Source organism: Epinephelus moara, chromosome 9 (genome assembly GCF_006386435.1).
Source record: "Epinephelus moara isolate mb chromosome 9, YSFRI_EMoa_1.0, whole genome shotgun sequence".
In the NCBI taxonomy this organism is placed as follows: domain Eukaryota; kingdom Metazoa; phylum Chordata; class Actinopteri; order Perciformes; family Serranidae; genus Epinephelus; species Epinephelus moara.
This window is the reverse complement of record NC_065514.1, coordinates 11,330,665-11,356,287: the sequence shown is the minus strand read 5'-3', so window position 1 is coordinate 11,356,287 and position 25,623 is coordinate 11,330,665. Positions and strand designations below refer to the sequence as shown.

The 25,623-nt window shown below is 40.3% G+C and overlaps 1 protein-coding gene across 4 annotated transcripts in view; it reads left to right on the top strand.

The window, feature by feature from the left end:
- The window catches only part of cacna1bb (calcium channel, voltage-dependent, N type, alpha 1B subunit, b), a 257,510-nt gene that overhangs the window by 140,309 nt on the left and 91,578 nt on the right, over window positions 1-25,623 (top strand). For all 4 annotated transcript variants that reach the window (XM_050053130.1, XM_050053133.1, XM_050053132.1 and 1 more), the window contains 8 exons: window positions 1,243-1,332; window positions 4,224-4,445; window positions 4,529-4,641; window positions 4,790-4,902; window positions 7,428-7,559; window positions 23,204-23,276; window positions 23,592-23,709; window positions 25,533-25,600. In XM_050053130.1, the coding sequence (XP_049909087.1) occupies window positions 1,243-1,332; window positions 4,224-4,445; window positions 4,529-4,641; window positions 4,790-4,902; window positions 7,428-7,559; window positions 23,204-23,276; window positions 23,592-23,709; window positions 25,533-25,600 (929 nt within the window). The remainder of the gene's footprint in view (window positions 1-1,242; window positions 1,333-4,223; window positions 4,446-4,528; window positions 4,642-4,789; window positions 4,903-7,427; window positions 7,560-23,203; window positions 23,277-23,591; window positions 23,710-25,532; window positions 25,601-25,623) is intronic.

Genomic DNA, 25,623 nt, shown 5'->3' with positions numbered 1-25,623 from the left:
TTATCACTCTCCTTTTTGTGCATCCTCACCTCCTCACACAGATTAGCTCGTTTTCTTTTGGGAGGCTGTTTTTCACTTATCTCCAAACTTTGTCCGTCTGCCATTGTGCTCCTGACTCAACTATCTCATGCCCCGGCCAGTTCCTCTTAAGGACCAGCTCCAGTCCCTGATTGGCTGACCGACCAGTTTGGCAATACATGATGCATTTCCTGCCGTAAAGCAGATTTTTTCCGCGAAAATTTGTCCCCCGAGGCTATATATAGGCAAAAATGCTATCTGTTGCTTCTTTAAAGATGGGTGAACATAGTAGAAGTAGTAGGTAGGTGTATGGTTTTTGCAATATTCTTTATTTATTTTGTACCTAAAAAACCTGCAAAGACACTTTTTCTGCAGCTTTATTTCTTAATTCTTGAATTTTCTGCCTATCAAGTCATTTTTGCTTTTTAGTTAAGTCCTTAAAGTTTTATTTTAAAATGAGTGAAACAGTCTGCCAATGCATTAAAATAATTTATAAATGAACCTTGCAACCCTGCGAGTGCTGTGACCCACCTTATTCTGTCTTGGTTCAAGATACGGACAGTCATTTCCAGAAATTTCTCGAAACAAGTTGGTTTAAACTGGAAATAAGTTGACATCCACGGCTGTACTGGCAGAATGTTTTCACATATTTTAAGAAAAAAAAAAAAGCTTCTTTAGCAGTCCAAAACGATTTGATAAGACAGATATTTTCTAAGTGTTGCTCGGTTTCGGAGCCTCATTCGTTTCGCCGCCTGGTTCTGCCTCCCAGCAGCCTTTTCGAGCAGAGATATGGGGTTGTAGATCTTGAGAATGAGCCCGCCACTCTGGTGACGAGGAGCCGGTCACGTGACGAACACATTCATGTTGCGCTGGCAGTTTTTCATTCCAAGGCTGGCTTCAAGCAGGAAGGCAGAAAATCTCCAAATGAGAAACATGATTGATGCCTGCTATTCATAGTTTCCAATTAGCTCTCCCCTCCACTTTCACACACACCACACACACACACACACACACACACACACACACACACACACATATCCTGCGTTGGGATGAGGGTTGTTCATTGAAAATGCTTGCTTTTCTTGCGATAACTGACATATTCACTTCCAGAGATTTTGCAAAACAGACAGCACCATTCCCACATTGCTATCACTTACATCATTATTTATATTAAGACTCATATCTGATCATTTTCCCTTCCTGTCTGTGCGCTTTTCTTCACAGTCCTGAAACGAAACAAAGCCAAGAAAGGTAAAAACGACCTGATCGGTGCTGAGGAGGGGGAGGATCCATTCGCAGACATCTCCTCTGTTCGTGAGTCTGACATCTATTTCTCCACAGCCACCAGCACCTCACCTCTGACCTTCACATGCTGTCTCTTCACAGCGGCGACCTTTACGATAAAAGCCACCATAAAAGCCTGTCTTCTACAATAAACGTAACCGTGTCCTCTGACTCTCTGGTCTCCATTTATCAGATTAGTGTGTCATGTCACCTCAGCAGTATAAAACATGTTGTTCGATATCTCAAACAAACTTAAAAAATGTACATTAGAGAAGCAGATTTAGCACCATCTGGACCCGGAGACCTAACACTGTTTCTCCTGGCTGCAGAGGCATATCACCTTGAGGGAAAAGAAGTATAATTAACTTTTCTAATTAGACTGTTACATTAAAATAGCGAGAGAATCACCTGCAGCATATTAGAATTAGACTTTTTAATATTAATGGACTTCATGGTCCCACACAAAGACAACATGTAATTGCTTGTCTGTGGGTTGGAGAAGAGCACAAGCGTGGTAATTGAAACCATTTTGTTGCCTTCACTACTTTTTTTCCCCCCTATCTCATCTCATGACTGTTTGCCGTAAAATTAGGTGCCGAGGGAATTCGATGCGCGGCACAGTCAAATTTTTGTCTCTCATCTCACTTGTTTCACACATGATGCCTGCAGTCCTGCTGAATGGCACAAATGTATTAGGTGCACATTTTTTAATGAGCAGCTGCGAGGAAAATTCAAGAAGTGTTTAGGTGATTTTACGCTTTTCTTTCTGTCCCTTGGGTAGTTATTGTTACTTTAATCAGTTAAACTTTTGGCCACAAACATCTTTCAGTGCTTGTTAGCAGAAGTGAAGTGGAATTGAACCCTACCCTACTGTACTGTTACACCTCTGTTTGAAAACCTTGGGCTCCTTGGGCTCTTTGATAACTGAAGGCACAAGGGCAATCCTGGCAAAGCTTGCGAAATAGTAGAAAAAGAGTCTGAAGCAGCATGGATGCATCAATATTAGGAGGAATACAGCATCAGCAGGTGGAGATGGGACAAACTGTTAATTTCTGTAAAGCAAAAACTTCCAAAACATCAATATAAGGCAGCTACAATATTAATTTACAACACTTTACAGGTAAAAAAAAAAAAGAACATTAATCAAACCCAGTTCGGGCTGGTTATACAAGGAGTTGCATGCTGGAACTATTTCTTGGCTGAAAGGAAGGCAGGAGGTCACTATGCCAGAGAGAAATATCCCCAGCACATAGCTCCCTGTAAAACCACAACTTCTTATTGCGTTCTGGTCTCAGTATGGATTAACAAACCAAAGATTACAGATAATTTGTATTTAGAAGTAATGGTAGGCTTATTTGTTTTCATTTGGGCAAAGCCAGGCTAGTTGTTTACCCCTGCATTGAGTTTTTATGCTAAGCTAAGCTAACAGACTCTTGGCACTAGCTTCACGTTTACCAAGTGGTATTAAATGTCTTTTAAGAGCAACTTAACACCAGCTGAACACCTTGGTTTTGCTGGTTTGACTTCTCATCTTGCCGCATTGATATACAAATGTACTTCAGGGTGTGACCAATACACTGTGACATGACTATTGGTTGTCATAAGAGATAGAACAGACTTGGAGCTTTCAACCAGAGAGGGCAGTGAAACACTGCTTTTCTGCCTGGTGTTAAGTTTAAAATATATCAACGTAACCTCATACAATGGTTTGTGTGATATCTTACAAATCATACAAAGGTTAGGTTTAGAAAAAGTTGGGCATTGTCATATTACTTACTTAACGTAAAGTTATGTAGGTTAGGTTTATAAAAGCAGTCATGGTTGGGTGTCATGTTACGTATTTAATTTACGCAAAGTTACATTGGTTAGGTCTAGCAAAATAAAGGTACATATGTTGGGTTTTCAAAGGTAAAGTTGCATAGGTAAGGTCTAGGAAAATAATGTTGTATAGGTTAGGTTTAGGAAAATAAAGTTACAAAGGTTAGGTTTAGAAAAACAGTCATGATTGGGCAGCGTCACACTCCGTTCTCAACATAAAGTTATGTAGGTGAGGTTTAGGTAAAGTAAGGTGGTTGGGCGTTGTCAGGTTACGTACTTATCGTAATGGGATGAGGTTACAACCTTAAAATACCTCAAAGTTCACTTGGTTTCACATGGGACACAGAGTCCAGTCTCCTGGGGGGAAGTCCTGTGTTTGTTTGACCATCCACCATTCCAGCCTGACTTCTTACGGCCTTTGCTTTTGACACTACTTCCTTCTTTACTTCCATCAATGCGTTTGTCACGTGATTGTAGTTGTAGGAGTTACTGGCTTATGTTTACATGGGTTTTACACGAATTCTGGTGGATTACTTTTTTTAGGTATACACAAAAATGTGCAGTAGAACAACATGAATATATTCAGTATAATATCTTTTTGGTTTGTTCTCCTAATTTTGAAGTGGTCTGTTAGTGCACCTCAACCAACTAACACCTCCTAAAAGCAAGTGTAATTTCAATCCAAAGCGAGTACTAAAATTGGACCCAATCATCTGGGTTTTTTTCTAAACATACCCTCAGCTGGAGCAGTTTAACCACCTTAGTGCAAGCAGGTTTATTTGGAGCCAGGAAATTACTGAACGTTTGCACAATAAGACACACAAAAAAAATCATATTGTGGGATTTTCTTTAAGCTATTTAGCTTTTTAGCTCAGAGTTTAGTGAAAGTGTTCTGCAGACATATGTGCATGCATATTCATGATGATATATATTATAATTATGATCTTGATGAGTGGGGTGATAATGGGGATGCTGCTCGTTACAGTAGCAGGAGGAAGACAAGGAAACACACACACTGTGATTCACTGTGAAAACTGTGAAACGGTGACAAATATTTAACCGCTGCAACATTTCCTCTCTCACTTCTTCGTCATTGCTTTCAGCTCCTCCTGGCTCTCCGTTTGGTCGGGCCAGTGTGAAAAGCAGCGGGAAGATGGACAGCTCTTCTTATTTCCGACGTAAAGAGAAGAGGATTCGGTTCTTCATCCGCCGCATGGTGAAAGCTCAGAGCTTCTACTGGATCGTTCTGTGTCTGGTGGGCCTCAACACTCTGTGTGTGGCGATAGTTCACTACGACCAGCCCGAGTGGCTAACCAGGGCCCTCTGTAAGTCACACACACAAATACTCACACTCCCACACTCTTATTAATGTTGATGGCCTTTAAAACCTTATTTCTCTTGTAAACAGACACAGCAGAGTTCGTGTTCCTGGGTTTGTTTCTGACTGAGATGACTCTGAAGATGTACGGCCTCGGAGCAAGAAATTATTTCCACTCTTCCTTTAACTGCTTTGATTTTGGGGTAAGTTACTGTCGGCTGTATCTTACACATAGATATTTAACGCTAACCAGCACTGGCAGTTCTGTTTGGATGGCCCAGTCTTGTTTGGCTTATTGAAACAGAGCCAAATACAGCAGCTGATGACTTTATCCTCTGCTCTCCTCTCTAGGTGATTGTGGGAAGTATTTTTGAGGTGATCTGGGACATGATTAAACCAGGAGCATCATTTGGTATCAGTGTGTTGAGAGCCCTGCGACTGCTCAGGATTTTTAAAGTCACCAAGTGAGTTCAATTCAAAACACACACAAGAAACTACAGACAGTTAGTAGATTAGGTCTCCATCACAGAAAAGCTTGCTGCAACTTTTTGGGCTATCTCCTTACTTCCCTGTGATGATTATATTAACACATAGCGCTGACTGTGTTTTGCACCAAAAAATCCTTCTTAACAGTGTTATAAATCAGCACATTTTACACACAAACACACACACACACACATAGCTGGGTCTGCTGGAATTTCCATTGATAGCGGCATCTGTCTTGTGTATAAACAATATGAATCAATAGAAACAATTATTAAAGGAATACTTCAGCCCCCAAATGACCATGTGTATATCAGTTACTCACCCCATGTTATGTTGAATTCATGAAGAAAATGTTTTTCTCACATGCCATTTTCGTAACCGCTTATCCTCTTGAGGGTCGTTGGGGGGGCTTTGGGCGAGAGGCGGGGTACACCCTGGACAGGTTGCCGGAATGTCACACAGGGCTGACACACAGAGACAACCATTCATGCTCACATTCACATCTACGGACAATTTAGAGTCACCAATTAACCTGCATGTCTTTGGACTGTGGGAGGAAGCTGGAGTACCCGGAAAAAAACCCACACTGACACGGGGAGAACATGTAAACTCCACACAGACGTCTGCCTTCAACAAGACCAAAATTATATCAAAAGATCATTTTACACATTATCATCCAAGTCTCATTTATCCAGTCGTATGCTCAGTACTTCCCAAACAAACAGAACTCTCCGAAAGGAAAGTGAAACTTATCCACGCTGTCTTCACAGCCAGACTCCATTGACAACAACAGTAATTTTACCTCGCTGAACATGGGAGCTGCTGGTCTACCGCTGCCTTAATCAGTTAGCTTGTGTTATTGTGTAAATTTGGTGTTTTGAAGTGTCAGTTTGGACTCAGCAAAGTCACACAATAACACAATCAAACTCACCGATCTGAGCAGGCAGACCAGCAGCTCCTGTGTTCAGCGAGGTAAAATCCTTGTTTTTGTCAGTGGAGTCTGGCTTTGAAACAAGCATAGATACTGTAATTTTCATTTTAAGTTAATTTCCCTGTCAGGAAAGGCTGTCTGATTGGGAAAAACTAAGCATTAAATTGGATAAATGAGACTTGGATTATACTGCAGTTATGCTGTTGTTAAACACGGCAACCTATGACTTGAATTCTTCAGGATTTTGGGGGATTTTTTTGGATTCTTTTGGATTCTTCGTTCACTGGGGGCATGTGAGGAAAAAACAAGTTTTCTGCACGACTTCACCATAACACAAACATTTCAGGGCTGAATTTTTGCCTGAAAAATATAGGAGCTTTGAATGACTTCATTTTGCCTCATAATCATAAAAGGTTGAAGTTATTCATTCATTCATTCATCTTCTAACCGCTNTGCAAACTCCGCACAGAAGGGCTCCCACGCCCGGGATCGAACCGGCAACCCTCTTGCTGTGAGGCGAGAGTGCTAACCACCACACCACCGTGCCGCCCGGTTGAAGTTATTGTTAGTATTAAAAGCAATTGAAAGCAGTGTTGTTATGTAGATAGTTATGTAGATAGTTACATGAAAGTCTAGATGACAACATTTCATACATTTTCATGTTGCAGAAAATCAAGCCGCTAACACTGTGAGCATAACGCTTTTGTTTACATTGCTCGAAGCATGATGGGAACTGTAGTGCCAAAACTTCAGAAACACTTTTAGACCTTAGTACGGGTCATATTCCAAAAACACTAATAATAATGCAGCTCAATAACATCTTTCATTAGACCCTCCCTGCCTCTAAATGCCCGGGTCTTTCAAACCTCACACCTCTAGTTTGTAATGCAGGCTTTCTATTTTAAATTTGTAGTCTCAAGCCCAAGCCGAGATAACCTTGATGACATCGTTAGGGTATTGATAGACCTTCTAAAGCTCCTCTAAGCTACAGAGAACATTAGTTCAGCTCAGCCTGTTTTCACAGGCTTGGTCTTTCTCATAAAGAGGAAACTGAACTAAATCATCTGAAATCAATGTGTAACATTTGTGGAGAGCAGCTTTAATTATTTAACAGCACATATTCAAAGTGTTAAACCCAATTAACCCAGTGGTCCATGTTATTTCAGTAAAAATAACAGCATAAACTAACTAACAAACAGATCATCTAAAACACAAAGTATTCTTTTAAGTGCTGTTCATGTGTATTTATTTTGTTTATTTAGAGATTTTTCGAGCTGCACTTTTTTTCACACTTAAATGTTAATTCTTTTTTCTCTTAACTGACAATCCTGTTAGAGTTTGATGGCAATTTATTGCATTAGATTAGCTTTAATCCTGTGATTCACTGAAACTGGCAGCTGTAGACCCTGACGCATTGATTTGTTTTATGCCACCTACAGCTCATATTGCCATTTGTTCCTCTCGTTCCTCCTCTGTTTTGGTTGTTTTTGTCTTTGTCTGAATCTGTTTGTTCCTTCAAAACATAAAAAAACATTATTTTTCTGTCTCTGTGTTTTTGCTGCTTCCCCTCAGATATTGGAACTCGTTAAGGAACCTTGTGGTTTCCCTCCTCAATTCCATGAAGTCCATCATCAGCTTGCTCTTCCTCCTCTTCCTCTTCATCGTGGTCTTTGCTCTGCTGGGCATGCAGCTCTTTGGAGGACAGTGAGTAATCTCTTTAACCTGCCATGCTTTTTGACCGCTCTATCCTGCTCTATCCATCCATTCAGCACAGACACACATGTACACACACACATATCCTATCCTCTTCTCCTCTATACATCTCTTCACCTGACCCTCCTCCATGTGTGTGATCCCTGGCCCCGCATGGCGGTGGTGACAGACGTGTCGACGCAGCAGGTAGCTGGCAGAGCAGCAGCACCGACTGCGGCCCTTTGATATCACTCTCAGCAGGAGCTCCATGTCTTCTAATGGCAGGAACACCTCATGATTCTGGGCTGGCTGCAGTTAATCAAAGGCCTGGCATCCAACCCCGTCTGACTCAGCTCAGACACAGACTTTCCTCCACACAACAACAGTCTTTATATATATCTGTGTAGTTCTTTTATTTACAGCGGACTGCTGTATCTTAGCATTATGAAACTTGAGGTAGCCTGTGCAGTTTTGTTTTAAGTTCACCTGGAACTAATTCCTTAATTTTATACCTAAAAGCCCCTAAAGGATAATTTAGCTTTGTTACAACCTGGGTCTTATTTTCTGAGATCTGGGAACACAGCAACATCGCTACAGTAAAGTCCAAAGGGACCGGAAACACGAGCAGGTGTCGTAAACAAGCCAACAGCTTATCCAGATTACCTATACAGCTTTATTTGGATGTAACACTGAAAGCGAGCACACCTGAGATGGTGTGAATAATCCCTCATTGCACAGGAATATTGTGTGCATTGCTAAGGTAAATACAAGAGATCATAACTGAACCAGGAGGTTGATTATCAAGCAGTTCTGGATGTTTACAAGGGGCCATTTTGGCAAACATAGACACACAAACATTCAAGCCCAAATTGGAAAGGCTGGAGCAGCTTTTGTTGCACCGAGGCCCATCTGGAACTCAAAGGAAATACGCCAAAACACCAAACTCCGGATATCCAACACCAGCGTTAAATCCATGACTCAAAAGCATGGAGAATGACAAATTCCTCCACTAACAAAGTTCAGACCTTTGTCAACAAAGTGCCCAAGAACCACCTTGAAGATACATTGGCCAAACACCATCGGAAATTAAGATCTGTGAGAAAAGACAAACCAAGAGAGAGCAGACACACAGATAAGGAAAGGATAGTGGGATTGGATCGGACAGCCCCTGCCAGAAAACTAACCAGAGTGGCTCCAACATGGAACCCACAACGAAGGAGAAAACTAGGACCTAGAAACAGTTGGAGGAAGTCATTAGACATAGAGGTAAGGGAAATAAAGTATATCAGGATGGAATTGGAGAGAGCAGCCCAAAACTGAGAGTGCTAGTAGAGAAAGGACTTAAGTCAACTAAGTCTTTTTAGCAGTTGTTGTCCAGTTTGTCTTTGTTTTCTCCTCCAGTTAAGTTTTGTTTATCTGTTGGCTTGTTTACAACCTATCTGATCATCTGACAGCGAGTGTTGCTTTAGAGCTCAGCATTAATCTCTAAGTGCAGTATTATTGTTACTGGTGGCAATTATAGACAAAACCATGGACATAAGATCCAGGTTCGGGGACTCCCAGTGGATTTTAAAAAAGTATGGTCAAAATTGATGCAGCAGAGGCTCCCCATTACAAGTCAAAACAGAGCATCCTACAATCCCCATCATGCAACTTGATAGATTTTCAGTAGACGATTGGTGCGTCTCAAAGTCAAGGATGCTTTGTTGGTAGGATGGGTCTTTCCAAGTCAGGTCCTACAGAGGCTAGGCAAGACTCCTTCCTAGCATTCGGTGAACACACATTGGAACAGGCTAGCAAGTGTGCGTCATTGAAGAGGCCCTGCCTTCAATTTTTTGCAAATTATGCGCAAATGATTGCAGGTACTTCATGCCCACTGAGGATACACACATGCATCCTTGAAAGTTCTTTGAAGGAAGGACTAGGTCTTCAGTAGAATTCGAAGGATCCTTGACATTGGAACAGTCCTTGAAATTAAGCCGTTAAGGATCCTTCCTTGACTTTGAGAAGCACCACCTGTCTAGTAATTGGCCGCACTTTTCAAACATGTTACTCAGACATTCTGTTTTTCAGCTCCTCCAGGATGTTGCAATGTCATGATAGCCACAATTAATGCAAATTCAACCAATCCTCTTGAATTCTGCTCGACCTTGTAATTCTGCCCGATCACAGCGACTTCTCTGCACATTTGACCGATCTTCTTAGTTTCCCATGAGTTCCACTTATCATAGCATAGTCATGTAACTCACTTCCTCGTTTCTTGTGTCTGCACCTTGTAAAGATGCAGCCATGTTCATGTCGCACATCTCACATTTACATTTACGAACTGCCTAAAGACTGTGTAAGACAGTAACCTGATGTTCTGCACAAAAGCAGGGGTAAACTCTTGGCAGCTGCTGGCAATACTCCTCAAGCATAAAACACACCTAGAGAATGGATGAAATGTGTCAACAACATACAAGAATAATCTCCATGACAGAGGTTGTTGCATCCAGATCTATTGTAGGTGCTGAAATGTAAAGGTGAATTATATTAAATATGCATGGTTAATGGTAACAGTAGTGTAGTATAAATCTCAAACTCAGAACAGTATGGTTTTATTTTCACTGGAGCAAGTTGTGCTTGATTTTATATGAATTATACCAAAAAAAATGCAACTATTCTTGCAATTTTCACCTGCTCCCACAATTTTATTGCAACAAAATGCCTAAAATCATCGCACCATGAATTGCAGTTTGACTAGTGACATAAAAATAATAGTTAGCATGTTAGCCGTTAGCCTAGATACAGCCGGTGCGCATAGTAGCATCAGACCTGTTAAAACGTAAGTGAACAGGCAACCTTCAAGTGCAAAGTTAGTCCACTAAACAAGCTTTTTTTCCACAAAGACCGCCTCATATCGTTATTATAAATGTCAGAGAACATATAGAAAACGACATGTAAACGTTTTGTCTTACCTTACCGGTGTGCTGCCATGTTTGTTTACCCCTTTAGCTCTGCTTTTCAAAGTGCGGCCGAAATATCGCGAGAACAAGCAAGCGATCTCATAGCGTCCTCTACCTGTTGCGCCTCTCTCTCTTTCCTCCTCCGTTCTTCAATTTCACAAAGCTCTTCGTCAGTGTATTCTGGCTCAAATAAATAAGGGCGGCCATCAAATCAAATTCCTCCTCCACAAAGTCGAAGTCTGGCAAAAAGTCAGCCATTATTCTATAAATCTCTATAAATCTTTCATAAAATAAATGAATGAACTTTTCAGGCTACTGTCNAACTATTATTTTTATGTCACTAGTCACTTGAAACAAATTTAGGACGATAGGAGACAGGTTGAAATAAACTGAAATTTCCCTTTAACCAAAGTCTGAAAACCTGAAAATGGATAGATGGATGGATGGATGGATGGACAGACAGACAGACAGTGAGACAGACAGATAGATCGATAAGTTATTGTTGTTGAGGAGGAAATTCTTTTCCACAGTAGGTGAATACGTAGAAGAAACAAGTAAGACGTAGAGAATTTATGCAAATGAGCAAAAGAGACAAGGACATGACTCAGCATTTTACACAACACAGACAAGATTTATGTTTATTTATGTAGAGTTGGTATCTGTGGCAGAGCACAGAAGGAAGGGGAGTGAAGTACTGGTGGACTGGATGTGTGACTGTGAGTGCTTTGCGGATCAGGATGAGGCAGCACAGTCAGATAGGGTGGGGGCAGGAATACCTATGACTTCCTTAGCTTAATAAGTTATCCTTAAGACTTTATTCTTATTGGTGACTGTAGCATATACAGAAAACAGATGGAACTGTGGGAAGGACCGTCTTGAATGGTACAGTGTAGGAGAAGAGGAGGATGGGTTTGGACAGACTAGTGATTTAATTTACAGATGACTGTAAGTCTTCGTTGACAACGCTTGTAAATGTCCATGGTAGGCTGATTGAAGCTGAGGTTACTGTCCAGTGTAATACCAAGGTATCTGAGACACTCCACCACCTCTACCAGTATTTAACTAATAAACACTAAACCTATAAGAGATGATAGGTTTGAAACTGTCAAACTACAGCATTGGTTGTTGACCTGTGACCTGTAAGTTATGACTTGACTTTAAGGGGTAATACAAGTGAATTCAAAGACCAGCACGAAGCTTTGAGTGTTGCTTATTCCCTCGCTCTGCTTTTACATTTAAGACTGAGGTGTTTTACCAGTTTAGGGTTCGTTAAACAAAGAAGTCCTCTAATCTTGCAAATGAAAGGAAATTTGGCATTCATATGAGATTAAAGGATTCTTAAGCTTCTATAGTTTGTCTGCCAATGCTTTGCTTTGGCATGTATTTATAGAAAACACTCATTTTTATCATTTTGCCTCACTTTTTGGAAGCTGTGCAGCTATGCTTGGTAAATGTACTTGAAGTTTTAAATTTTGCTCCTAAGGCAGTTTTGTTCAGTCCTTTTTGTGCAAGTTTTACCTTCACATGATGTGACATACACGCTTAATTGTCAACAACACATTTTGAGATAATAGATGTTTGTACATACAGACTCCGCACTTGAATCAATGAGTCACTTGATTACATATCAGCTTTTATAGAAAGCATTGTCCTCAGGTGGTTTAAGTGTACAGTCACCAGTGTCTGTTATTGTTACCGCTGTAGCAGGTAGCGTACACTCTCAGATGCAGTGCCGCTTTCACATGAAGTCACGTCTCCTGGGACTGACGGCCTTCACAAACACCACACCACAACTGGATGTCTGTGAAGCAGCAGGCTGTTGCCATGACACCGAACCTTACATCAGTCTGTGCCATCATTAGCATCGCATTAGTCTCTGGTGATGGACAAGTGTGAGATGAGTCTGACGTCCACATGGTGCTTCCAGCCAGCAGAGCACATCAGGCCGAGCACACTGTGCTCTGCTAATAATGTCCGTACTTACATCCATGCTCCTTGGAGGTCTACGTTTTTACTTTAAAGGCTAAAAATGAACACAGGGTGTCAGATAATTTCACTCTATTAAGCGAGGAACAAGGAGTAAGGTAAAAATATACACCCTTGTGCTTGCAGATGGCACTTTTCATTTCAGATCATTTCAATAGTTTAATGGAAAATAGGCATTCAGCCCTAAATAGAAGATTAAATGGCTTGTTAAGAAGAAGAAGAAGAAGAAGAAGAAGAAGAAGGAGAGATGTTTTGTAAATATCCGACTTTATTTTTGGCTCAGAGATTATGTTCCTGCTCTCAAAACACCAAAAGTAATCTCCTGGTAAAATTGTGAGAATTGAAAGATAAACAGCTTGAGGCAGAGGACCATCTCCCTGCTGAGGCTCACAGGACATCACCGACTGTTAAGAAAAAAATATGTGATAAGCTCAAGGGAAACGTTCAGGATTTACTGTAATAGAATAATGAATTTTTCTGGTTGCTGCTTTGTAGCTTTCAGTTTTAAAGGTGCAGATATTTTTTGATGATAAACTCTTGTCACTTTGTCAGACACAGGAGAGATGGCATTTTGTATTTTTAGCTCAGGCCTTCCTTAGTGTGCAGGCACAGTACAACCTCGTGGTTGGACTGTGACAATGACTTTAAAAGAAAAATGTTTTGCTCTTGATGTCAACTTGTTTACCTAGTTTATGACATTTCAAAGACTTCGCATTTAATCAAAAAAGAGACTAGTCTGTGATGAAAATAATCGCTGGTCAGTTCAGGAAAGGAATTAGGAATTTTTTTGAAAGTATACCCTCATATTTAATTAAAATGAATGTAATTTTCATCAATGACTGCAGGTTTTGCATACAAATAATTAAATTAAGAACTGCTTTTACAAGCCAAAGTCAAGTGAAAATCAATCTCCACAAACAAACTTCCTACTAACTTAAGCTGCAACCTACGGGGCTGAAAAATGAAGCTAACGCTAAAGTGCGAAAAACTGCAGTTCCTTGAATGGCCACTTGAGGCTGGCTCCAGAAGACAGTCAATCCCCATAGACGCCAATATTAAAATGGCCAACTTTATATAGCAGAAATAAGCATGTTTCCAGCCTGGTTAAAAAACAGTTTTGGTCTCTGTCCCTAATTTTAACATTGATTACTACTGTACCGAGGCTGAATTTTTTATGTAACTCACCCATTTACTTTTTATTAAGGCTTAAAGTTTGGCATGTTTAAGGGCGGGGCCACTAGAGTGACAGGCTGTCTGCAAGGTGTTGCTACAGTCTGTGAGTCAGATCCTGCCCTCGCTCCTCCACAGCTCCAGCCTCTCGTCCATATATGGTTATTTCCGCCTCCAAAAAAAACAAGATAGTGACTGCCAAAATGCTGTACTCGAAGCTTCAAAATGGGGTTCACAAAGTAATGGGTGACGTCATGGCAGCGAGGTCCATTATTTTATACAGTCTAACTGTGCATTCCCACCAAAAGCTTCATGGTCGCCTGCGGGCGCTCTGGTCGCTGACATCGCTCACACTGTCAGCTCCAGCAGGCACTTGCAGCAGCCAAAGGGGCGGGGCCGGGTGCTGCAGATGTGTCCATCTAGGCTGACTAGCTTTTTTTTTTCCCCGCCTTCGCCTTGAGAATCCCGGTCTGCAATTGGCTGCTGATTTGGCTTAAAGTTCAGCTTCTCTCAACTTCAACTTGACGCTCTGGTCGCCAGCGTGCATTGAAAATGAATGGCTGCTTATGACACTCATGAAGCTTTTGGTGGGAATGCACAGTAAGGGGAAGAACAGGCAACCATAGGGGTCTTTGAAATTACAGCAGCAGATATGTGAGATTGCTTTTTTTAAGTGTTAATTTAAAAACATTATTCATGCATAGTTTCCAAAATAATTTTAGGTCAATAAACCAGTCTATGTTCTAACTATGGGGCGAATTGGTGCCTCAGAGTTTGTCTTCTCAGGCAGTGCTTGTCCCCATGATATATGTTACTCAGACCAAGTTCTTCAGCTGGTCATTTTTTAAGTTAGGAAATTCAAATCACCTTTAACTATACTCCAAAAACTAATCATTTGGTTCATGGAGCTTGCTTGCAACAATAAGTAGCATGGAAGGAAGCTCTACCTTATAAACTGAATACAGATTTTAAAAAGTCACATTGCCTGTGCAGTTATCTTCCTGGCTAGCTAACAGCACAGGTGATCGGCTAATGTCAGAAATTCTTGAAATCTTGGACACATTTTTGCTCTTTATGGATCTTAAAACATAAAATATGAGATGATCATAGTGTGAATTGCTGATACTTATCATTTTTTTAAATATTACCACAGCTTGTTTTTAAAAACGTCCACAGATATATGCATTTTTTTTTGAAAAGCTGCTGCAGTTTCATTCATTTTGCATTGTAATAATCACAAAACCTCTGAGATTTAGCAGGGACTGTCCAGTTACAACCTTAGTAATCAGCCTACAGTCGGCTGACTCTTCATATTCAGCCCCTTACTCATGTGGTGAAAGCCATTTCTTGACTTCTTATAAGGCTGCAGGATGTCATGTGAGTCCTGATTTATTTCACAGTTTCAACACTCAGCAGTTTGTTTGTTTTTCCAGTATCATCCAGCCGTTATCTCCAATCCACTTGCCTGTGTGTTCTCAGAGTTGTGTGTTTTTCTCACCTATACAATGTAAACCTGCTGCTATTGTCTGAAGAATTAGATTGGGGGGTGGAGGGTGGGGGGTGGGGCACGAGTTTGTGGGGGGTTTGGCCTCACATGATTCTTGTTCAGGATTGATTTAATGAAGTCCCCGTGGATGTTGTGCGGAAGCCAAGCAGCACGCTCCCAATCCCTATTATCAGAGTAAACAGAGGTCGACGCACACAGGCGCAGCAGCAAACCACCGCCGCTCCCTGCACTGCGCCCGCTAATCCTCAAGGAAGCAGGAGAGGATGGAGGGAGAGAGTGTAGGAGAGAGGAGGAGATGGTGGGGAGCAGGCAGAAAAGGAAGGAAAGAAAGGGAGGAAAGGAGGGGAGAGGGAGAGGCTGAGTTTAAATGGATAAAATGATGGAGGGATGAGGAATGAGTGGAGAGGGGGATGACTGATGGAGGATGCAGTAATGAGGGAGAGGGAGACAAAGGTAGAATGCGAGAGCGAATATGATGACATACCAAGGGAGAAAAGGCTTATTGAATTAGTTGCCCCTCCCCCCATCCTGTCTCTCTGCCACCCCCACCTCCCTCATGCATGTACGGTATGTTTCACAGCCAGACCGATACGAGCATGTTGATATTACTGGACGATAGTGGGGATTCAGTGAGTCATCACATGTTTAAAACTCTAAGGAAACCTGAACATTACAGCTGGTGTGACTATTAAACATGTCATTCCAAAACCATGACATTAATTAGCTGTTATAACAGCCTTTATTCTTCTTCGAAGGCTCTCTGCAGGATTTTGGGACCTAGCTGCAGGGATTTGCTCCCATTCAGCCACACGAGCATTAGTAAGGTCTAACACTGATGTTGGGTGATAAGACCTGGCTCACAGTTAGTTCATCCTCAAAGGTGTTGGATGGGGTTGAGGCCAGTGAAGTTCCTACACCCCACACTGGGAAAATGATCTCTCTTTAGGGACCTGGCTTTGCTCACAGGGGCGTTGTCATGTTGCTGCAAAATTGGAAGCACACTATTGTCTATAAAAAAAACTAGGGCTGTCAAGGGATTAAAAATATTAATCTAATTAATTACATGCTCTGTGATTAATTAATCTAAATTAATCACATACATGGACTTATGCTGTTAAAGTATTTAAAAAAAATTCAATTCAGATGAATCTTGGCAGCTGTGATGCCTGAGAAGACAAGGGAGTTAGTTCGTCGGTCACAGGTAGACCTACTCAGTTTGTGTCTGGTTGAGTTTGGCTTGATGAAGCTGACTGCTAGCGCTTGTATTAGAAGCTGTGCTAGGTCTGACCTCCAGGTTCGCTGCTAAATGCTTTGTGTTGAGGTGATATTTCAAGTCCTCCAATGGTACAAAAACTCCTTACTGCAGAAATGGCAGAGAACAGGGCTCCTGTACACAGGTCCATCTGGGAGTTTTTTAAATTTAAATGTTCCATTCACAGGGCCAAGTAGCGTCGTCTTGTCTGCCTCCATCATGTGATAAAGCCACTGTGGCCCTTAATGACGCACGGGGTCAAAGGGCACCATGGATCGCAATTAATCAGCGTCAATATTTTTAACATGTTATTTTTTTTGTGATTATTTAATCAAAATTAATATGTTATTTTGACTGCCCTAAAAAAACATTGTATGCATTCAGGTTTCTTTAAGTGGAGCTTAGAGACCCAAACCATAAAGAACCCTACACCAAAAGTGCATGTGTGTGGGTGTCCATATACTTTTGGCATGTTATCAGCATGTACAGCATGTTGACAATATGCAAAATTCAATCGCAGCACCCGCAGCATTTCCTGTATGCTTTACTTAATTCTCAAGCAAACTTTATTTCAGTCAAAGTCACTGTTTCCCATTCAAAATTGACTGTTAACTTAAATATACTCTAACATCTTTGATGGTAATATTGATGATATTCTCAAATATCAATATCAGTATGAGCTTCAGAAATCCTCCATCGGTCTGGATCGAGTACACATGTATACAGTACACAGACACACACACACACACACGTATATCACAGGATCTGCTCTGAGGAGAAACGAGCTGTCATTTGTGCAGACAGTCGCTGTGGTAACAATGTGCTCCACTTCCTCTCCTCCTTTTCACAGACCTTTCTTCTTCCTTCTTGTGTTTTGTCCCTAAACACATTTTCCTCCTTTGTTGCTCCTCTGACTGCTTTAACACATGATTTAAATTATATGGCTGTTCATATAAGTGTGAAAGACATGTCATTCATTCGATACAGCAGAGATAATAATGACATTTCAACTCATGTAAAGCCCCACAGCCCATATTAAGGCCTGTTTGTTGGTCATTAAATGATGCATTTTAAAAGAATCAATGGAACATTATTGTATAATCCAAAAACTCATGCATGCATATTCCCTAATTGTTTTATGTAATGTCAACTGTATTGTGATTATTCTTTCTGTCATGCTGTGGTCTTCAAAACTACTTACATACACCTTGATATCAAAAGATATTCAAGATGGAATCAAATGTTCATATTTGATGTAATTTGACTGTTTTCAGGCACTAAACCAACACTAATTATCTCAAACATGTAAACAGTACTAATGTCTGTCCTTGTTTGTTAAGAAGGATTCAATGGGCTCTATTTTTGTGACAGTGCGTGGAAACGTTCTGATGATTTTTGCCAGCAAATTACTTTTCTTTCCAGGTGCACATCTGTCGTATATTTTCTTTTTCTATGCCTGTTTGGCATTTGCGCTACACAGTTTCCTCTATTTTGAAATGGCTCACAGAACAATGCTGTAAGTAACTGTCTTTGGCAACTTTAGAAATCACTGATGAGTATGAAAGTTGTCACAGCACTGACTGGATCCAGGTGATGATGAGCCAGCATGACAGTACAGGATGTCTCTATAGTCAAGTGCAGATATAAACTTTAACTGAACAAAAGTTCTACTTTTTAGAAAAGACAGACAGCCTTCAATTCTCTGTCAAAAACCTCATTTGATCTTTCAATTTCCTGTTGAAATGTAAAATAGGAATCTTAATAGTCCACCGTGAAGCCAAATTTTTCAGTATTTCTGTGAGTCAGCGAGAGTGATATCCAATTTATAGTTTCAGTGGTGGGATAATCAAACACAGACAGTCTTATCTGCATTTAAAACAAGTGTAGGATTAATAAGTGGTGTCTGAAAAGCATCAAAGGCAGACTGGAGAAAGAGCTTAGGTGGGAGTAGAATTAATGGCATACATGATAGCATCAAAATAAAAATTAACTTTAAGGTAGTGGTAAGGAGGAATAATGTGCACAATGTAAATAGTAGTGGGCCGAGAATAGACCCCTGTGGTACCCCATTACTGATGGTAAAAGGGACTGATTCAACATCAGCCACAATAGCTTAAGCCTAAGTTCTTCCTGTAAGGAAAACATGGACCCCATTGAGTGAGGCATCGTTTATGCTTATAGATAGTTTAGTTAGTTAGTTCTAAAACTGTGGTTCCTGAATGGTGACCAAAAAAATGTAAAACTTGATCTTTATTCCTGTTTGTGCAAGGTGGCATTGCTTCACAAAAACAAAGCCCGCAAGTGAATCTTAGGCCGTATTTGATAACTTTTCACTAACCATCATTTCTGGGATTTGAAGAGTTTTAAAACCTTTGGTTGTTTGAGGCCAGGAGAACAATAGTAAAACTTCAAATTCCCAAAAAAGAATTCTGGAAAGAAAAGCAAGGAATTCCTCTCTTGAATCCTTGCATTTTTTTAACCTGTTAACATTAAAAACAAATGATGTGCTAGAGGTTGGATGAATTTCACATTTTGTACACGTCTTTGAAGTTAGCAACAGCATAGTGTCTTGAGTAATACACAATAGGAGAAAATCTAGAGTTGAATTTGATGGAGGGTTTAGTTTTTACATATTTAAAAAACACTTTCAAACTCAATATTTCTTGTTTTAACAGTTTGAAATGATCTGAATGCTGTAAACCCACTGATTTTTCACATTTTTCTCCAAAAGGCTGGTGATACACATTCAAAATAGATCTTACAATTGCTCTCAAACCTGTCTTAAACATTGCTTCAAATTCAAAATATTACCCTCTTCTTTCCAGCCCCACATATGTCTTGCACATGCCCCTTTATTTTTAAGGTGAACTGACACTTGAAATGATGAATGATCATCAGTGTGGGTTATTTTTAGTTGAATGACCAACCCATCTTTACGCATCTCTGTGTCATTCTCTCATTGTCTTCTTCAGTTTCAAGACCACGGATACAGGTTTTGGCAGGTTTGTTGGGTCATTTGGGGGCTTTCTGAAAAGATTTTGATCCTTTGTGTAGAAAGTGTGCATGTGTGATGATTAAGTGCGACCCCTCTTTGAACTAAAAAGAAAAATTGCAAATTAACACAAAATAAAGTTGTAATGTGGATAATACCCAAAGTCTTTCAGTAATGTGTAAGCCCAGTAATGATGGGTTCAAATGGCTGAATCCACTTTGGATCCAATTTGGTAGAATACTTAGATTCATTGATCTTTGAATCAGTTATTCCTGTCTTTCTGTATATGTTCTGTTAGTAGTTTTCAAAGTTGTGTGAAAAGAGATGAAAAGGATGACACTAAGAATTAAGTGCAAGCATTTCACGGTGTAAAGACAAAGTCTCCCTTAATTCATTCATTCATTCACTTGTAATCAGTTTTGTGTTTCTGACATTGTTTTTTTGTGTTGTGTCTTTACCCTGTGTTGAAGTGTGTTCAACTTTCCATTCAGGAGTGCTTTTGTGTTGAGCCCAAAACATACTGGCACTGTAGGATGTGTCAAGACTGCTGTCTGCATGATACTCTATATGAACCCACTGCAGGTGCCGAAGCATTGACACCCCAGATTTTTTTTTTTTTTCAGACTTGCTCCTCTGTTTGGAATATACAGGCTACTTTGATTTTCTTCTCTTGTCAGCTGATTCGTCTTCTTCTGTGGTGATGTAGCTGTGACAGCGGACAAGGAGAAACTCAAATACCCAGATCCCTACAAGAACATTCCCAGTATTATGAATATATTTTTTTGACAAAGATCTTGCCTGGTGAGCAGAAATCGGCTCAACTTAAAAGACGAGAAACTTCCTCAGTCAAGGCATCACTCCAGATTTACTGTATTTGCTTGATATTAGATGCTTAATACTCCCTGGGGGTTTGTTGACGTGCTGCATCACTTTGCTTCCTTTATGTGCATATGACACATGTCACATGATGCAGCCCTGAGCTGCAGAGGCAGTGTGTTTTGGACTTGAAAGTTGGAGCTGTGGCTCCCTGGTGTTTCCTGCTGCTGCATGTTTCTCTCCCTCTCCTTCTGTCTCATCTGTTATCAATACAAGACAACTCCCTCAGTCTGTGAGTGCACTAGTCTCTACCTGAAGCTGTGAAGAAATCTGAAACAACTCCGCTATGCTTGTGTTGTACTTCTGTTTGTGTGAGGACTGATGTGAGTTTTAGACATGTTTTGATGGGTGAGGATGTGTTGTCTGGTTCTGTTTTTACTAATTCAATTCATTTAGGGTTTTAGGTCTAAGACGATGGTTAAAGAATAACTCTGGCTTGTTCCAACTTGGGTCTTATGTTTGTGGTTCTGCCATCATTTCTGTCAGTTTTGATAACATTGTACTCAGCAGGTTATTCTGCTGAGATCTGGGAACAAGTCCAAGAAACACAAGCAGTCAGAGGATCGCCCAAGTGTGAACAACAGAACAGTTTAGTCAGATTATACAATCCACTGTATCTAGATGTTACACTGAAAGTTAGAGCACCTGTTATACTGGAAATAGTCCCTCATTGCACAAGAAAACTGTATCTGTACAATGATGGTTAATACAGGTGGCTAAACTGTGGGCTTGTCAACCTGTCTGACTGTCTGACGACTGCTCATGTGTATCACCCTGTCTACTTTATTAGAGCAATGTTGCCACATTGTCAGATCTCAGCAATTGACTTGATAAGTACGGTGTTAATAGAATAGAAAGAGTAGCCTACTAGAATATATTACTCAAATATAAGTACTGTTCCTTTAAATAAATTTTACTCAAGTTAAATGACTTGTGTAAAACTGTACTCAGATAAAAGTATAAAGTAGGTCAATTAAAATGTACCCAAAGTAAATGTTATTGCGTTTTAGTTTAAAGTGAGGAATGAAGGATGTATAATGATAATGTGATAAAGAATACCGTGAAGTGTCTTTGGCGATTAGACCTCATCATGATGTCAGCTATTTTAAGGGGGTTCTCGATCAGTCTAGAGCAGTGGTTCCCAACAGGTCCAGCCACGGGGTCCAGATTTCTCCTTAGTCATTAGTTCAAGGTCCACATTGTTTAATATATTCAGCATCAAACCTGTGTTTTGACATGTCATTGAGCTAGTTTGCTGTCTCTGTCAAGTAGCTGTCTGTTAGTCACTCACTCCACAGCAGGAAATGGCACTTCAAAATAAAAGCTAAGCACCAGAAATTCACTGTACTTTAAAATAAAGTGTTTTTCTTTATAAACTTGACACATCGAAAGTCACTTGCAGCCCATTCAGAATGGACCTGCAACCCACTTTTGGACCGCTACCCACCAATTGGGAACCACGGCTCTAGATGGATATGATGACTGGAGTTGAATAGGGTGGAGGAGGGTGCAACGATTTCCCCTAAAAAGAAACAGCTGACAGCAGCAGAGAAGAGAACAGATTTAAGGTTTGACAGTAGGAACATAAATGGCTAAAAGAGATTATGGCATGATTTGATTGGTTTAACTGGAAGAGCGAACGCCTGCAACCTGCTCATTGGAAGAAGAGAGTGAAGTCAGACAGAGAGAGAGGGAGAGCTGTGAATGAATGAGGAATGAAGATAGTCTTCCTGATTGAGTTTCACGTCAAAATCCAATTGCATCTCCACAAAGCCTTTTGTCCTGAACAACAGATTCCATTTTATAGGTGGGCAGTTACCCACCTGTGCTTACAACTGATTAGCAAATAGAAACAAACTGCCCTCCTCAGTGTTAGCTTAAGTGCTATATGGTAGGCAACTGGACTTGCTTGAGTTTCTTGAAGACGTTTCACCTCTCATCCAAGAGGCTTCTTCAGTTCGAATGGACTGGTACAGACTTGCAGGCTTTAAACGCTGTGTGTGAACCCATAACACCTATTTACACATGGAACTATCTTACCCTAACGACACACATGATGGACCGGTCGGTCAACAACCCACATGTGACCTGAATCACTCTGAAATTCAAAGCTCACATGTGACATCAACAATGTTCTCACCCACACAGAGTTTAAAGCCTGCAACTCTGCACCAGTCCGTAAGAACTGAAGGTGAGATGAGAGGATGAGAGATGAAATATCTTCAAGTAGCCTTATTAGAATTAAGCACAGATGAGGGCAAAACTCAGGGAATAGAAAACACCTGTAAAAAAAACTGAGAACTACCAATGTGCATGCGTAATAGGCCTTAAAACTTCTTTTGTCTTATATGCTTGGTGAGCAGTTTTTGATTCAAGCAAGTGGTTAATGTCTTTGAGCCTTGAATCCAGCTCCTATATTGCATCTGTGTCCATCAGGCACCTGTTGGTTATGCAACACTGTGGATGCGAGTTAGGTCAGTGCGCTCACAGGGTGACGCATTAAATCAGTGATTAATTATAGTAGATGGAACCTTTATTTAGCCCTTGCTGAGGTAATGATGGTGTGACCTGAAATATAGTGATGTACATTATTGAAATAAAAGAGAGTAAAATTACTGAGTTTTACAAGCTCAAAAAAGTAATTTGTCACTTTGACCTATGGTATTATTATCGTCATGTATAGAAATGATAGACAAAACTACAAAATGAGATCCAAGTTGTAATAAGCCAGAACTAGACTTGCAGCAACAGGCTCCCAACTCTTTTAATCTAAGTGGTTTTCTTAATTTTTTAATTAATATATGTACCTTTTCCTTGTATCTTCTCCTGACCTGCAGGTAGATGCCATTAAGATCTGACTGGGACTACAGTTTCATCACTTTGTTTTTATCCCTCCTTGTAATGACGGTCTGATTCTGATTCTTTTAGGTTTAACTTTGAAGATGAAACGCCAACAACAAACTTTGATACTTTCCCAGCAGCCATCCTCACTGTGTTCCAGGTAAGACTCCTCTACACATGCCTGCACACTCACACACACACTGACACGAGGTGCACTTCACACTGTCTGAATAAATGAGAGAATATTGACTTTATGGAAAAAGAAAGATTGTTATCAGTCATTTTAATTAGAGGGAATGACTGGTCTGTGTACCTTCTGTCCCCTAATGAGCTCGCTGATAATCCTTCAATTAGTCTGTGCTCATAACCCTTCACTCCGTAAAGTAATTTAATTCTACACTGTGTGAGATTTGCACGGGGCTTTACAACCCCAACCGTGTCCCCGGCGTCGTTCTGACTCTCTTGTCTTCCTCAGATTCTGACTGGCGAGGACTGGAACGCCGTGATGTACCACGGGATCGAGTCTCAAGGAGGCGTTCGGCGCGGCATGTTCTCCTCCGTCTACTTCATCGTCCTCACGCTGTTTGGAAACTGTATCCTCTTTGACATGTCGTAATTAAAACTGCAGTGTGTTAGAGTCAGACGGAGCGGGATCAAAAGGTGGAAACAGTTTTAGGTTGAAATGGTGTTAATTTTTTCCAGGTGTGATCAGCTTTGACATTTATTTTTTGCTCTGCCTTGAGGGAAAATAGTAACCTTAAAATCAAGCAAATTTTCCTCATTTAGTGCTTAATGAACTGTACTTAATTTTAGAACCTTTAATATTCATACCTTAGATTCTGGGAACTCAAGGAGAATTTGTGACTTGTTTTGAAGTTTAATGGAGCCGGGACACAACCTGAAGAGGCCGCAGTGATCATTAAACCTCATTTAAAAATAGTTTTGGACAGAACAAACAACATACTGACAGTTTTCTTCTTTCTTTAATTGTGGAGCTGTAAACCTTTGTCTAGAGGAAGATGTTTTCCTCCTCAATCTTTAAGTACCTTCAGTGCAAGGGTGGCATTTTAACCATTTTTTTAATAAGGTCATTGTCAATGGACTCACATGTTCCTATCCAAACTCAGTCTACTCAGATATTTCCCAAGTTAAGAAAGTTGATAACACTTTTTAGTGGACGAATTATGAGACAAAGGGCCCCTGGGCACAGATATGTTTAAGGCCTCAATCTCTCCTAGTGGTGGTGTTTAGGGTCTCTTTGTAGTTGTTCTGATTCTTTACCATAGTTTTGCATCTTTTTGTGGTTATTTTGTGTCTCTTTCTAGTTGTTTTGCATCTCTTTGTGGTTATTTTGTGTCTGTTTGTTGTTGTTTTGAGTCTTTATGGTTGTTTTGTGTCTCTTTGTTGTTGTTTTGCATCTCTGTGGTTATTTTGTGTCTCTTTCTAGTTGTTTTGAGTCTTTATGGTTGTTTTGTGTCTCTTTCTAGTTGTTTTGCATCTCTGTGGTTATTTTGTGTCTCTTTCTAGTTGTTTTGAGTCTTTATGGTTGTTTTGTGTCTCTTTGTTGTTGTTTTGAGTCTTTATTGTTGTTATTTTGTGTCTCTTTCTAGTTGTTTGAGTCTTTATGGTTGTTTTGTGTCTTTTTGTAGTTGTTTTGCAATTCTTTGTGGTTCCTTTGTGTCTCTCAATTGTTTTGAGTTTTTATTGTCATTTGTGTCTCTGTCTAGTTGTTTTGCATCTCTTTGTGGTTATTTTGTGTCTCTCTGTAGCTGTTTTGAGTTTTTATTGTCATTTGTATCTCTTTCTAGTTTAAAATACGTTTATGGTAGTTGGAAGTATCTGTAGTCTTTTTGTCTTGTAGTATTGGTAGTTATTTTACATCTCTTTGTAGGAGTTTAAAGGTCTTTTTATGGTCATTTTGTGTGTCTTATCAGTCTCTTTGCAATCATTTTGTCACTCTAACGTTTTTTTGCATCTCTTTGAGGCCATTGTGCATCTCTTTGTAGGTGTTTGTGTTTCTTTTCAATTCTTTTGACTCTTTGTGGTCTTTTTGTGTGTCTTTGTAGTCGTTTGATTAACTTTCCAACAAGAAATGTTAAAAATCCTTCGAACAGAGACTCCAGACTAGGTCCCCCTATCCCTTTGGGCCCATGAGATTGTGCCCCATAGGCCCATTCAGTATTCCATCCTAAGTTAAGATTTCTGGTTTTTATTGTGAGACACTTGATAAAGAAGGATAAAGAAGAACTGCAGTTTTCGCTATACTGCTCTTAAGCAAAATATTGGCCCTACTGATAGACCAAATTAACATTTTAAAGCCCTGCTTCTGGTTTGTGGGGAAAAACATTGCATATTTCATCACAGGATCAACTTGTATACTTTGCATCTGTTTTTCCTGAGTCCTGTTGTTATTCAGACACCCTCCTGAATGTCTTCTTGGCTATCGCTGTCGATAACCTTGCAAATGCACAGGAGCTGACGAAGGTAGGCTGGGTCAGACTGTCTGA